The sequence below is a fragment of the Sparus aurata genome, chromosome 19 (assembly GCF_900880675.1).
Source record: "Sparus aurata chromosome 19, fSpaAur1.1, whole genome shotgun sequence".
NCBI lineage: Eukaryota > Metazoa > Chordata > Actinopteri > Spariformes > Sparidae > Sparus > Sparus aurata.
The window spans coordinates 5,164,175-5,179,687 of NC_044205.1; the positions used below are offsets into that span (position 1 = coordinate 5,164,175).

The 15,513-nt window shown below is 41.7% G+C and overlaps 1 protein-coding gene across 9 annotated transcripts in view; it reads right to left on the reverse strand.

Moving 5' to 3' along the window:
• Positions 1–15,513, reverse strand: part of arhgef4 (Rho guanine nucleotide exchange factor (GEF) 4) — a 149,583-nt gene that overhangs the window by 80,988 nt on the left and 53,082 nt on the right. For 5 of the 9 annotated variants that reach the window (XM_030397619.1, XM_030397618.1, XM_030397621.1 and 2 more), the window contains 2 exons: positions 13,908–14,480; positions 6,120–6,249 (listed from right to left, as the gene is read on the reverse strand). In XM_030397619.1, coding sequence (XP_030253479.1) covers positions 6,120–6,249; positions 13,908–14,480 — 703 coding nt within the window. Of the gene's footprint in view, positions 1–6,119; positions 6,250–6,632; positions 6,927–9,885; positions 12,852–13,907; positions 14,481–15,513 lie in introns of those variants that run through there. The other 4 variants (XM_030397615.1, XM_030397616.1, XM_030397614.1 and 1 more) reach the window with 4 other exon arrangements.

Below are 15,513 nucleotides of genomic sequence, written 5' to 3' on the forward strand. Positions count from 1 at the left end.
GCTCTCCATAATATAGTTGTACAGAACAGACCAGATCAGCCCAGGTTTGTGGTGGTATGGGTTTCCATCGGGCTGCTCTGGTCCAGGCCTGGTTCACCAACCACAATCAATTTGAAGTGGTATACTTGCCCCCTTACTCACCATTTTTAAACCCTATAGAGGAATTCTTTTCGACTTGGAGATGGCGTGTATATGACCGCCAACCACATGCCCGCATGCCTCTTCTGCAGGCAATGGAACAGGCCTGCGGCGGCATTCAGGTGACAGCAATCCATGGATGGTTGCGACATGCAAGGGGATATTTTCCCCGGTGCCTAGCGGGTGAAGACATTGCTTGCGATGTCGATGAGGTCCTGTGGCCAGACCCCAACAGACGGTGGGATCCATGAGCCCACGTATGCACAATTGCCATGATTTTCTGTGTTTACAATATAGTGTTTTTTTTTCTATTATTATTATTATTATTGCTTTGCTTATTTGCTTTATCTGAATTCATGTTACTGCAATGTACAGTGCTGCAATGTACAATACTGAGTAGGCCTATTTGCTTTTTTGGTTGTTTGAAAATGTGCCTTCTGAATAAACAGTGAAAATCAAAGACTGCAGTGTTTTATATAAAGTAGACTAGTGTGTTCCCCCGATCTGAAAGTGTATGCATATGATGCAAGTATGTGTCATTTTGTCATCAGAGTTACATTTTGACAAAAGATTGTTAGGTTTTGATAGCAGAGTTTAGGTTTTGTAGTAGAGTTTCAATTTGACACAGATGTGAATGGTATATTTCCCAGTGTTGTGTCATGTTTACTTGTGTGTAGAGTTTTGGCACAATGAGCGAAGTTTTGCAAAATGTGTTCAAGCAACGGATAAAAACTGTAAGTGCATCCTTATTACAGACTTTATGGCAAACGCACAGAAGCAAGTGGGAAAGCCCATAGGGAAATCCAGACAAGAGCATGTGGGAACTTCCGGTTTTCAAAATAAAACGTCGATGATAAATGTATTAAGATTTTATTTTGTTAAATATGAGAACTACATTAAAAATTCATAAGAATTATAAGGGCAAGTAAAATGCAATAAAGCAGGTGCGCATAATAAAGCAAGCCCAAATCTACTGTCCTGTGTTGACTTTGAGCCGACAGGTAACATGACCTGGCAGTTATTGAGCTATAATGCTAATATTTAGCTTTCATTATGAAAGGCATTAAAAATTCATAAAAAAAACATTAGATGTGTTCAAATGCAATAAAAAGAGGCGTGTGTCATAGAGCAGGCTTAGATCTACTGTCCTACACTGATTCTGAGCCAATAGGTCACATGACCTGGAAGTTATTTACAGTATAAAATACATTAAAAATTCATAAAAAATATTAAATGTGTTCGAATGCAATAAAAAGACGTGTGTGTCATAGAGCAAGCTTAGATCTTTGAGGCAATAGGTCACATGACCTAGGAGTTATTGAGCTATAATGCTCATATTATGCTCATATTAATGTAAATTTATACTGATTTGCGTTCGTGTTTTCTGATTTGCGTTCGTGTTTTCTAATTTGCGTTTGTGTTTTTTGATTTGCGTTCGTGTTTTTTGATTTGCGTTCGTGTTTTCTAATTTGCGTTCGTGTTTTTTGATTATTTGTTCGTGTTTTTTGATTTGCGTTTGTGTTTTTTGATTTGCGTTCGTGTTTTCTACTTTGCGTTTGTGTTTTTTGATTTGCGTTTGTGTTTTTTGATTTGCGTTTGTGTTTTCTGATTTGCCGTTGTGTTTTGCACTTCAGGGCCACGTACTAACCACCACTGCGCTGTCTGATCATTTGTGTTTATTTGCTTTGCTAATGCAGTGTTTATCTGCTACAAACAGCCAGATTACTTTATTACATTAGCCTTGATCTGATGGTAACCACAATGATAGTACATTGTGTTTTAATAGAGAGCCCACTAGAGGCAGAAATGACATATTGTATGATAACAGCTGACTGTCTGAATTTTCAAGTTAAGACCACCATTACGAAGAGATTCCAGCAAATTAAACAACCTTAAAAAAAGGTTACATGAGAAACAGAGATATATCACTGAACAGATTATCTGTGCTCTGCTGGGGATCCAAATGATGCATATTACTGTGTAAAAAGTGGCTTATTGTGTGTGTGTTGTCCCATTCTGTGAGGATGCACTTGTCTTATGATTAAACTTAATATTCAGTTTAGTCAAATTAATTAAAATAAACTGAGGACCAATGACCTAACTGTAAGAGCATCCACATACTGCTTGACAGCTAAAGTGTGTGTTTATGCAAGCATGGCCTAATGTGCATGAGTGTCCCAGACAGGAACCACAACCCTGACATGTAATACAGGAACCACAACCTAGGTACACTGTCACTGAAAGGATGATGATGATGAGGTTTATGTCACTGCAGCAGTAAAACTATATATACAGTCGTGGTCAAAAGTGTACATACACTTGTTAAGTACATGCACGTATATCATGACAGTCTTCAGTTCCAGTTTCAGTTTTCTGTGATGGAATGAGTGGAACACAAACTACTGTTACAAAAAACATTCATGAAGTTTGGTTCAGTTATCAATTTATATAGGTGTTCTGAAACTGTGACCAAATCTGCATGGTCAGACATATATTGTAGAATGGCTTTTCAACTTGTTCTGAGTGATTCTGATTTGATAACAGCTGGTGACTTTTTTGGGTCTATTTTAATAGGACCTGTTTGATACAGCCCTTAAATTCAGCCACAAACGCTGCAATGGGAAAGTCTAAAGAGCTCACATTGATGTGAAAGAGAGCATTTTTGATTTGAACAAGTCAGGAAAGTCACTTGGAGCCATTTCAAGAAGGCGGATTATCTCCAAATTCTTCAGGAAAACCTAAAATCATCAACATAAGATTGGGTTTTGGGTGCAGTTGGATGTTCCAAATGGACAATGATCCAAAAACCACATCACAAGTGTTAAAAGAATGTCTAAATCAGGCTTGAATTGAGGTTTTGGAATAGTCTTCCCAAAGTCCTGACTTGAACCCTATCAAGGACATGTGGTGGAGACTGTGCTGAAGAAACTAGTCTGTGCCAGGAGGCCAACAAATTTAGATGAACTTCACTGATTCTGTCAAGAGGAGGTGTTAAAAATCTATCTATCTATCTAGCTATCTATCTAATATGTAGTCTATTTTGTTGTCACTGGTAATAATGTGATGGACACAACAGTGGACAAAATTCTGATTACAACACAATACAAATCAACACCACCACAAACTGTCAAAAAAAAACAAACATAAAGTTGAATCAATACCTCATTAAAACTGTTTCAACTAAAGCTATACATAGAAGAAGAGAGAATTGGTTGCATTGCTACCTTCATATGTATACATATATATATGTATATATACATATACACACATATATATATATATATACATACATTAATATATATATAAATTAAACACACACATCTGATTCAGCGTCCTTTTTGGTCTGTAGTCAACACTCCGCGTTCTCGATCAATGTTGCGCCATCTTAGTGGTAATGTAACACAAGTCAAAGCCTATCAACTCTGAATAATGTGAATCTGTAAAGTAATTAGTAACTAAAATTAAATAAATGTAGTAAATTGGAAGTAGCAGAAAATGGAAACATTCCAGTAAAGTATCTTTAAAATTGTACCAGTATTTGAATAAATTGTGCATTGTTACATTCCATCATTGGTTATTCTAAACTTTGACACTGAGATTTTCATGTTGGCTGCAAATGCATATCCCTTCCAAATATCTGCTACTGGTCTACTTGAAAAAGAAAAAACAATAAAACATATCAGTCGATCTCTAATGTGAGCTGGTACTGAAACATTTGAAACAACACCCTGACCTAAATGTTTCACATGATTCTCAGTGCTGGCATAATGTTTGTTTGTTGTTTGTTTGTTTGTCGGTTGGTTTTAGCAAGAGTTGTAAATGAGAAATGTCTCTCCTAAAATAAAATAAAATAAAGAATCTGATATCTCCAAAGAATCTGATGGCCTCTTACTATCTGTATGGTTATGTGACCAGTCAGGGAGACTTTCTGAGCTTTGAGTTTCAATGAGACTTTACTGCAGCCAGCAGGTTAAATAAGGAACTTCACTCTGAAGGCTCTGTGTTAATACCAGCCTCAACCATGTCGTACCATATGTTTGTGTTTATAGCACAGGTGAAACATAATCAGTGAGTCAGTTTAAATTACACCAGGACAGATTTAATATAGATTGACAAAGCTGAAATAAGGCTTGGGCATTCCAAGACCAGACAGCAGAGATAATCTATGAACTGAAGGCAAACAGACAGACAGACTGACACAGTGTTACATACATGTTAACTTTAAGATACGTTTTCAAGACAAAACATATTTAGGACGTAATAAGTTTTGTATTAATGTAGTTAGCACCTACACTCAGTCTAACGAATTCTGGCGAAAAGTAGTGTTGCACTCCCGAGTCCTTTACACACAGAGGCTCTGCATTATAGCCACAGCGAAGCCTTGCCATTTCTCTACCTTTGTTTATTCACACTCAACCATGCAGTGGAGCCAAAAGAGGTGTGACGGTACACATCATGACTTTGACATTCATGTTTTTTTTGAATGTATTTCCTCTGGTTTCCACCTGTTTATCTAAATATGTATTTGCCGATTGTTTCTTATCATATAGATGCAGTTATAATGTGTTGTGATTGAGATCCTGACGCACCATGGAAAGTAACAAAGTTAAATTTCTCGGTCTAATTGACATAATTACATAATCGGCATCAGTAAAATGGATGCTGTCTGACTCTGTCACTTGTGGGGAGGAAGGCTGTTTTCAGGGGAAAAGTTCACTGAAGTCTCGGTCAGGCAGGGCTGACCGTCACAGCGATTTTTTATAATACAAGTTGCCAGAGACTAACTACCGCAACACAATAGCAGAAGGAGACAAAGACATGTAGCGCTAAAGACTTTTGCTCTGAATTGCATCACATAATCAACGCCATTCAACTGCAGAACACTGTTTTTTGGGGAGTAATGTGACAAAGAGTCGGTAGGATAGACAGGATGATAGACACGTTTCCACATATAACTGCGGTATTATTTTACAAAGTTGCCAAAGGCACTACCATTAACCACATTACTGTTGTTCAGTCCTGTAAGGTTGCTTTGTGGGTCATTTCTCTTTTATTTAAAGTGTGATGATCTGTTTAGCTGTCAGACTGTGAACACCATCAGATCGAACACCCCTGTTCCGTGCCTCTGGCTTTTCCATTCACACAGGCACCAGCTTGCCTCTGCTGGGCTTCTGATACTTTGCATCAGTCTCCCCTCTCCACATTTGTAACTTTTTACACAGACAGGGATGCAAAGAATCAACGCATGATTCCCGCACTGAAAGGGCAGTGTGAATGGGGCTACAGCCTGTGGGGGGGGGGGGGGCCCAAGTCGCGAAAAATTCCAATACTTTAAAGTAATTAGGGTCATTAGGGTCATTTTCTCATGCGTCTTCATTATTTCCTCATTATCTTGATATACTTATTTAGGGGAGAAAAGTTCATATCATTGTGTGGCAGTGGTCCTATGTAGCATCTTTATTACTGGGATGGTACAAACCTGGAGGGTGCCAAACTTTTCTCCATGAGTGGGACAAGGAAGGGCTCAATTCTGCAGCTTGGTAAAGGTCTGAGTGACCCTCGCTTTTATACATTACAATGGATATGTTAACAGACAAATTGCTTTAAAATATGCCTTTTATTCACCAATTCACATGCACACACACACACACACACACACACACACGCTCACACAAAACTGGTAGAGGAGCTGCTATGCAAGGTGCTGGTTGAGGTTCAGTGTCTTGCTCAAAGACATTTGACACCTGGATAAGATTGAACCCCAAACACAGAAATCAGTGAACAACCTGACCTCTCATCTCATACCACACAGGCAAACCATTATACAAAAGTCATACAAGGTTAAAGATATCACCTTGTAACCAAAATGTCACAGGTTCAAATGTTCCAACAGCCAGTCCATCATTTGACAGCAACAGGTGACTCTGAATAAAAGTGTGTAGTATTGAAAAATGCAGAAGATTGAACCGGTGAGTACTTACAGGAGTCGGAGATGTGTCTTCTCCAGCCCAGGCAGTCAAGACCGATGGGGGTGCTCTGAGAGAAGCAGTGGGCCCTGAGGGGCATCCACCGGAAGGCCTCCATAGGCCCCAAGGTGACCCCAGCATCAGCCTGTAGAAATGGAAGAGGATTCATTCAAATTGGTGATATTATAACTGACGTTCATTCGTTTTCTGAACCTGGACATGAAAAGACAATAACTTATTGGATAAAAAAATCGAGTGATATGCAAAGACATGTCTACAAGATGAATGGGCATACACAAATAAAAGTGTAGAGTGTGAAGAGTGGAGAAAAAAGATTACAAAGACATGCCTGAAACGGAAAGTAAAGCAATGACAGACGCCCTGGCTTCATATCTAAGAAAAACTGTCAGATGCCACCAGGGAGAAACAAACTGTCCAGGAAGAATGGAAACGCAGGAGTAGGGCAGAGAAGGAAGAAGATGAGGATTACAAAGACTTCCAAGGTATGGATCTTTGTTTGCAGCTCACCGCGCTGTGCCCACATCTCACTTTGTCCATGTCTTCAGATAACAGTGTGTTGAGTTGGCCCAGACTCCCCCTGATGGCTCTGGTCAGTTTGCATTTGTATTTCTTTTGCTCTTCAATCCAGAGGTCATCTGAGCACTTTCGCCTCCGCTGCTGGCCCCCTACATCACAGCCCACATCCACCCAGCAGCCAGTCATCAGCCTAGCAGAAACTACAGAGGCCTTCCCCTCTCCTTTCATCTGCAACACCTTTCTTGTTCTGGAGTGGCTGGCAGGTCGACCACCGATTTGTGTGCCCTTTTGATAGCACAGTGAACTGGTTAGTAACAGTCATCTCGACTATACAAACTCGACTCCCTGTGGCTACGTGTAAAGGGTACCCAATTTAACACATCAAAGTTTGTTAACAGGTCTATGGGATTACTCCTGCATATGCAAAAGAAAAGACAAAAATAGTACGCCAGAGGAAGCGGCATGTTATCTGTTCAGTTATCGTTATATTGTGGGTAATGTGCTAGGAGTGGGCAGTATACCAGTTTCGTCACCGTCACCGGTGTCACACTCAGCCATTACATGGATTTTGCCATCAGTGTTTTAGCCTATATAAAATAATGTGCTTTATTGTGGCTGGGATATCATACAGCAAGAGGGCTAAACACATATTCTAGAACTGAAGTTACATCCGTTAACAACTACTTTCCTCACCAATGCTATCTTCGGTGACATAAGCATGTGGAAAGGAAAACAAACCGACCCAATTTCATCAATTTTGTCTGTCTGAACCAATAGCCCCTTTCACACAGAGAAGCCACATTATCGCCGCAGCGGCATTTCGCCAATTCTCCACCGTTGGTTGTTCACACAGAGTCAGGCATCTCCACTGTGATGGTACACGTCATGATGATGACGTCTGTATGTTATTTTCAAGGTGTTTCCCCGGTGTCCTGTTAATCTAAACCTGCAGATAGCTTATAATCATATGGATGATGTTATGATGGTGTTGTGATTGAGATCCTGACCCACCATGCATCCTGGAAAGTGTCAAAGTTAAGTTTTTCGCTCTAAATCACATAATGACATATTTGCCATCAGTAAATTGGACGCTGTCTGACTGTCATTCACGGTTTGGGAAGCTGTTTTCTGGGGGAATGTTAAATCAAGTCTCGGTCTGGAGGGTTAGGGTTAGGGTTATCCAGCCGGCGTATCCATTCACACTGGTTCGGTTTGCCAATAACACGGCTCTGATACTACCTCCAGAGGCGGATCAGCGCCGGAGCGAAATTTCACCCCTCGCCGCATCTGAGACATTCACACAGAGGAGGAGGCGGAGGATTGACGCAGGATCCGCGCATCCAAACGGCAGTGTGAATGGGGCTAGTACAATCATCTTGTTTTTAGGGCCAGCAATGTTGAAAGCAGGATAAGCTTCAAAACTTAAGCTCAAACTTAGACTTGTAAATTATCTTAATATACAATATCAAATACATGCTGTTGAAGGCCTAATCCTGCCCCTTGTTTAACCAACATTTTCAGGCAGTTTTCCTTGCTTCCTTACACTGCAAAATAGAGTGAAAGAGGTAGAATGTTTTGAGTATTTCCGTTGTTTTTGTAGTGCCATGATATAACACAAAACAAAAAAACATAATTTAGGTTATATTGCCCACCCCTAGGGCCATGTTTTCTAAAGGAAGACGAACTTCTAGAATAAACAAGGAAATATCTATATGCTTTTCAAAACCTGGTGCCTAATATACTAGAATGCAACATAGCCACTAAATGACACAACTGGAGTCAATTCATCAAATTGCATTCAGCGTCTTCTGCAGCCACAAAAGGCTTTATACAACGTTGTTTGCATATGCAGTAGTACACACTATGATGTGTAAAATTGGTGGAATTACCCTCCAACTCTAGATTGTAACTTGGGACAAGTATGCAGTCATTTTTGTCAGTGTGTTTGTACAATATCACATGGGGATGACAGTGAAATGATGACAGGCACTTCCATTTACTGGCTAGTTTCATAGTTTCTGTGGTGAAATATGTTCTCATTGTATTTCCTAATACATGCAGATAGTGCACACACAGCATGGCTCAGACCTGTGGCAGTGTAAACAATGAAACAAAATAAAATTAGAGTTGCCAAACACACCACTCTACGCATATCAGAAATTTCATGTGTTTCGACACTTGGTCGGAAGTATCAAAAAAGCAGTAATAAACAGCATCACACAAACTACACCACACAGAGCTCTATCGTTTAACAAACATATTCACACATTATTTTAAATAATTTGTGAATATTTTTTTTTTTTTTTAGGATATATTTCTAAGTATAACCACCAGCAAACTAGTTTACTCAGAAGCAGTCAAAATGAGCTTCCAAGCTCTTTGTCAAAATACCCCAAACTTTTCTTTTTGTCAGATCACATTGCAAGGTAGTGTGAATTCTCAAGTGCTACAGTTGTGAATACTGCCCTTTATGCAGGAGAGGCCACATTGCTTTAAGTGTGTGTGAACAAAGGAACAAGTGAATGTAAAATATCTGCACAAATTGTTTTGATCATGTGATTAGTCTGCAGTTGGCAAGGCTTAAGGGTATTGTGTACTGAGTGGGTGTCTAACTTAGGGAAGTAGTTGCTCTATAATCTTGTTTTGTTACATGTGGGAAGAAACCACAAGAGGGGGCTACTTGTCAATTTATCCTGCTCTGGCTCTGCATATCAGGAATATTGTAGGAAGTGCCATATAGGTAGTACTACAGTAGACAGCTAACTCACAGAATGGAAATCTTCGATTCTACTAGGGCCAAAAAGGAAGGAGTTGACTCTGCTGTTTCATTCCCCCTCTTCATTTAGTTCACAGAGAAACTTGGGAATAGGATCTTGTTCTCTGTCCCAACCCAGATACTGAGAGAGATATATACACCAGTAACCACTACAGATTGACTGGTCATTGATCCTGGCCTTTTTATTTATTTAATTCCAAGCCAGAATCGGTAACTAGGAGGCAGGGATGTATCACTTGGGGAAGCTGAGACCCCACTTGCATCTTGTGCCTGTACAGGTATCTTTATGGTGATGTTTAAAATCCAAAAAGGAAGGCCTACAGTTACACACACACATCAGAAATCTGAATAAGGTGAAACACTGTTACCTATATACCTATGATCAAGATTTGTAAAGATGTTAAAATGTCATTTCTTTTTATAATTTACAAAAATCTGCTCGGTGTCTGTGTCTGTGTCTTTTCTTACCTCTAATTCGTTGATGGAGCCAATGGCATACAGGCTGATGTGTGACTGGCTGTCTATTCTGCACTCTGCTCCATCCAGAGGGCTCAGGCTGAGACACAGAGGGCTAGCTGAGGGTTTTAGGGTTTTAGGTTTCTCAGGGGGGTCTGTCAGTCCTTCCACACTAACCGACTGGCCCAGAAGGATAGGAGAGACAGAACTGGCTCTTGCTGAGCGAGGGTATTGAAACATTTTGCGCTGAGCTGCTGGCCTTGGGCTGTTAGGTTTAGGGCTCATTGGCCGTAGGGGGCTCTCAGTGAAGCCCTCACTGGCCACTGGCTGGGACCTGATCGAGGATGGTGAAAGTTGATGAGTAAGGGTGGCTAGTGAGCAGAGGCTCCAAGGTGAGACTGGGCTGGTGAAACTGGGCAGTGGGACCGCAGAGTCATCTAAAAATGGAGGTATGCCAGACACACACACTGTTGCAGGTAGGCCATTTGGTGAACACTTTCTTCCATAGTCCTTAGATCTGCCTCCGTGGGGGTTTTCCTCTCCAGTCACTTGTGGAACTCCCCTCTTGCAGATGGGATCAGTGTGGCGGAGAGCTCTAAGGGAGGATGGTGACCTTGGAGTGCTGAGTCTGTTCAGGAGTGGAGAGGATTTTAACTCTCCCCGGTCTTCCCCAGAAGCCATGTGATTACATTCCCCATCTGGCAGTGAAAGAGTTCTTTTCAACAGCTCAGCCTCCTTGGCCCTTTTTAGCTTCCTCCCAGATGGTGTGGCTTTACCTGAATCGACATCAGTGCCCATAGTGGCCTGCTCTTCATTCTCCTTATCCATCAAACGAGACTCAAACAAACTGGAAAGGGACTTATGAGCTTGTGCGAAGCGCATACGGATGTTCAAACTGTCATTGCTCTTGCTCCTCTTGCAGGTCTGACCATTAGGTGACTGGACTTGGCTATGAAGGGGGTTGTCTTGGCACAGTCCTCCATTACCGTCCCCACTACTACTGTGGCCGACCAGTTGATGTACATGGCGAGTGTGGGGAGTAGAGGAGAAAAAGCCACAGTCCTCTTCTATCTCATAATGCAATGAGGATTTATTGAAGATCTCACTACTGACAAAAACCTCATCATCTGAGTTTTCCCTCTGTGGCCCTTGCTCAGGCAGCAGACCCTCACCTCCCCCATCTGATGACTCCTGGGGTACCTTCTCACTTCTAGCACACTTTGAGCCCTTAGCCTTCCTAAAAGAAGGCATTTTAGCAAAGACAGAAAACTTAGAGCCTTTATTTCCTGTCTGGTTGCTCTTTGTTTTGTTTCTCTTGGTCAGTTTGTCAGGGTTGGCATTTGTGGGTGAAATAGCAAAGTGAGGATCTTCCAACTCATTGCAGTTGCTGCTAGCTGAGGAGTAAGACTCAACATCATAGTCAACAGTCATAAGTCTACTGCACTTTTCCTTACTACTATGTAGGAGAGGTGTTGCTGGGTTCACCTCAGGATTCTAACTCAGCTGTGGTTAAAGAGTCTACTTCCTGCACAGGCTCGTGGTGTGGAATCTTAAAGATGTCCCCTGATAGATTAACATTGTCCTCAACTCCCTCTGTAGGCCTCATGATCTCATAGTCTTGCTTTGTTTCTATTTTTGAATTATCCTCTGTTGTGCCACAATTTTCCAGTGAACGCTCAGCCTCAACAATTGGTTCTAAACTGCTCACAGCGAGCAGGTTTAGGTTGACATCAGGGTGTGAGTATCTAAGATTCCTGGCCTCCTGCTGTGGAGCTGACAAGCTGAGTTCCTTGTGCTCTCTGCACTCCTCACCCAGAGCATGTTTCTTAAATGATTTGGACAAGCTGCCTATTCTTCTATTAGGTAAGCAGTGATCCCCTGATTGGCTACAATGGTGACTCTCTTTAGATTTACTGTCAACTAATAGGCCTCTGCTCCCTGAACTTAAGGTCTTAAAGCCTTCATTTCTTTCAAAGTTAGGACACTTGTAATCTAGAATTTCAACAAATGTATTTTCTGTTTTAAGGTTTTCTAGCTCATTTGCAGATGCTGGGCTTAAACGGCTGTGGCTATCAAGGTCTTTCTCTGGAACAGATTTAGAGTCCTCAGTGCTCCAGCTGTGTCTGTGGTCCAGTGGAGACAGGAACACCTCAGAGTCTTCCTGAGATATGTCTATATCTTCCGTCACTTTTGTTGATGGCTCAACCAGGGGGCAATTTATTCTCCCATTACTTTTGAAGTTGCTCTGGTATCCCCCTGAGAAATAGCTTACTTCCTCTCCTCTCCCCCCTGCATTTACGCTGGTCTTGCTGTTATTGTTAGAGTCTGAGAGCAGATCAAAAGAGGCTTGCAGGCTGCAGGTAGGTTCAGGGGTCTTCAACTCCAGCTGAAGTTTCTTAACATGACTGGAAATTCTGCTGACAGTAGTTTGTACATTTTTCGAGGTAATAGCCTTTTGTGCTACATCTGGGTGTTCTCTGCTAGAGCCCTGAATGGACTCAGTAGCAGAAGGACATGTTGGTGTCTTTCCTATCTCTCTATGCACATGCCTAGCAAAGGAGGCATCTGGAAAACTGGGAATTGCTTTAGCAATTACTCTCAGCTCACTGCGCTCAGAAAGCTCTGTTATACCATGCTTTGACGGTGGAAGTTTGACCTTGCTTACTGCATCCACAATTTGTTCCTGGTCAAGATAAAAATGACTGAGCTCCAGCTCCTGCTCCTTGTTTTGCCTTCGTAGAGAGCACTGTGATCCTATCCTCCTCGCACCCTCAGAGTTCTCTGATAACAAAGGGGAGATGTCCTCTGCTCCTCGGCCATGAGAAAAAAAATGCTGATTATTTGAGAGTGGGTGATGACGCAAACATTCCTTTGGCTCCTCACCAGTGTCCGATTGGGTTTGAGTTGAATCAGGCCCTGAAAACCAGAGCTTTTTGATAGAATGAAGCTGTCTATGACTAGGTATTTCACCAGTGGCACCCCTCTCATCGAACTGACATGGGATTAAATTCTGGGTTCGACCTGGAACTTGCCCATGGTTGTGACCTTGTGGTCTGAGGTTGTTTTTGTTCTGGTTGCTCCTCCACACCTGAGTCTACTAGCAACACAGGTGAGGCCAAAGCAGAAACCTCTGGAATAACAGTCAGCTCAGTAGCACAGGTATCCAATGGATAACAGGCTGTGGTCTCAGTGGAAAATGTGATAGAGGAACAGATTTCATTTACTGTCCCCGGTGGTTTGGTTCCCTCTGTTGTACTACCAACACACCCAAACTGCTCTGCCTGGAAGCAGACACCTGACACCCATGCCTTATCCTGGGACTTTGTTTCACTAGTACAAACCTGAGGGTGGATCTCTGACAATCCTCTGATGGATCCCTCTTCAGACGAAGTGCTTGAGCAACAAATATCCACTTTTTGTGCCAATACATTGATTTGGGTATTGACTGACTGTGTGTTATGTGATACACTATTTGTCTTTGTAAAGCCTGCTTCTGTGATGTTTGGACTTGATACAACTATTTCTGTAACTAACTCAGATTTCGAGTGTGCTGGTGTATAAATACTGTCAAACGAGCGTGCATTTATTCTTTGCTGTGTTCCAAGTGTGTTAGAATTATCCTCCCCATTCTCACACAAGTCCCTTATGTCCTCACTGTGCACTTTTATAACTGCCTGTATCTCTCTGTCTCCATTGTTTATACCCTGTTGATCTAAACTCTCTCTCTGTCTGTGACTGTGTCTATTAATACAGTCACTGTTGCATCTATTTAAACCTGCATTTCTCTCTACAGTGCTGAGCAATTCAATATTCTCTACATTATAGATGTGTTTTCTATCTGTGATTCCTGTCTGTAACCTTGTCTCATGTTCATGTATGCTTTGCTGTTGTTTTGTCTCCACAATCTTGTCCTCTGTGGTATCTATAAGTATAGTGCATGTTTCTGAGTCTGTAGTTTGATTCCGCCTGTTGGGATTGCTTTCCTCAGGGTGCACACGTGACTTCACTTCTTGAGTGTCTGGTGGACTAGTTACCTTTGTGTCAAAGGTGTCTGTGTTGTGTAGCCTTTGTATGTTTAAACTGCGTTGCTCCGTGCTCCATGTGACTGGAGTTTCTGTGGACTGTTCCTGGTGCAAGTCTAGTTTTGGTTTTTGTGTACTTAGATGAGGTTGGATCTCAACTGATCCCACGTCTCTGGTGGTCAGCTTCAGATGACTATTAGGGTCCACATTGTTCTCTGGACTTTTTCTCCTGCTACATGTGGATCGGCCAAAATAAGTCGCTGTGGCATCTTTGAGGCCATCCTTGGTTGTCACTGAATCTCTCTGCAGGGCTTTATTCTGCCCAGTGTGGAAGCTGCTGCCTGTTGCTCTTCGATCAGTGTAGGTGTTCTCCAGTCCCAGGAGGGCATCCAGTGAATCCTCTGCATCTGGACCCAAATCTGACAGGGTGTCACTGTGCCAAGAGCGGGAGTCAAAATACTCATCAGATGTGTCACCCCCTCCTATTCCTCTCTCGCACCATTCCAGGGAGTCAGTACCCAAATCCCCCTCCTCTAAACATAATCCTTCAGAGAGGTGGGGGGAGTCTTCAAGGGCTTCCTGGGGCTGTTGAGACAGTAAAGAAAAGGAGGGTGAGATATAAAACTGTGCAGTAACAACATGGGGTTTAACACGAAACCAGGAAAAATGTTACATTTGATCCTCATACAGTGATACATACATGAGCTGCATAAGAATAGTAGTTTAGAAGGCACTTTGTAACCTCCAGAGTCAGTCAACCAAATTCACAAATCAGTCTTTAAGATTTAATCTATAATAATTTTGCCTCTAGATATTGCACTACAGCACCAGACCAAAACAAGCACTTAGTTAAGTTGGGGGGAAAAAAGAAAAAGCCATCTGATCACACACTGGTCAAGAAACTCAGATTAAACTGTAAAATTACAGTGGGTTGATGACACAAGGCTTCCACAACTACCATTTGCAATGTATCACTCATTTCTCATGTTAAAATGCTAAATTTGTGTTTCACTCAGGAAGTGGAATCTAGTTAACCTTGCTTGATAGTGTAACACACAGCCTGCTAGTAGCGCAACATACAGAGTGATGGAGTAGGGTATGCTACTGGACTAGAATAGGCTACTGAATCCTATGACCACTGAAGGGGACTCACATTGGCCTCCTAGCTAGATTTCATTTCATTTATTTTATTTATCTAAAGGACAGTGCACATTAATCGACATTTCTGTAAATGTGCCAGTGTTAGCCAGCAGGCTAATTTTCAACTGTACTCCTTTGGCAAGATGTTAAGCTAGACGCAGGGTGGCTAAAACAAAAAGACATAAAATAGTACACACAGCTCTAGATAATAACATTATAACATGATGCCAAAAGACTGGCTCCATTAAAACATTAAAACATATAACCATACATCCATTCATACAAACCACCATGGGTTACAGGTCAGCTACAGTAATACATAATTTAGATGCTCTTACAGAGAAACATAATTGACCGAAGGAGCTGGACCTAAGAGGGACTACACAGTCCCCTCTTAAGGCAGACTTTGTAGTTTTGTTGTTGCATTGTTTCTGCTGTATAAAAGTGCAGAGTGGTGGGGGAGCCTTGCCATTGATGA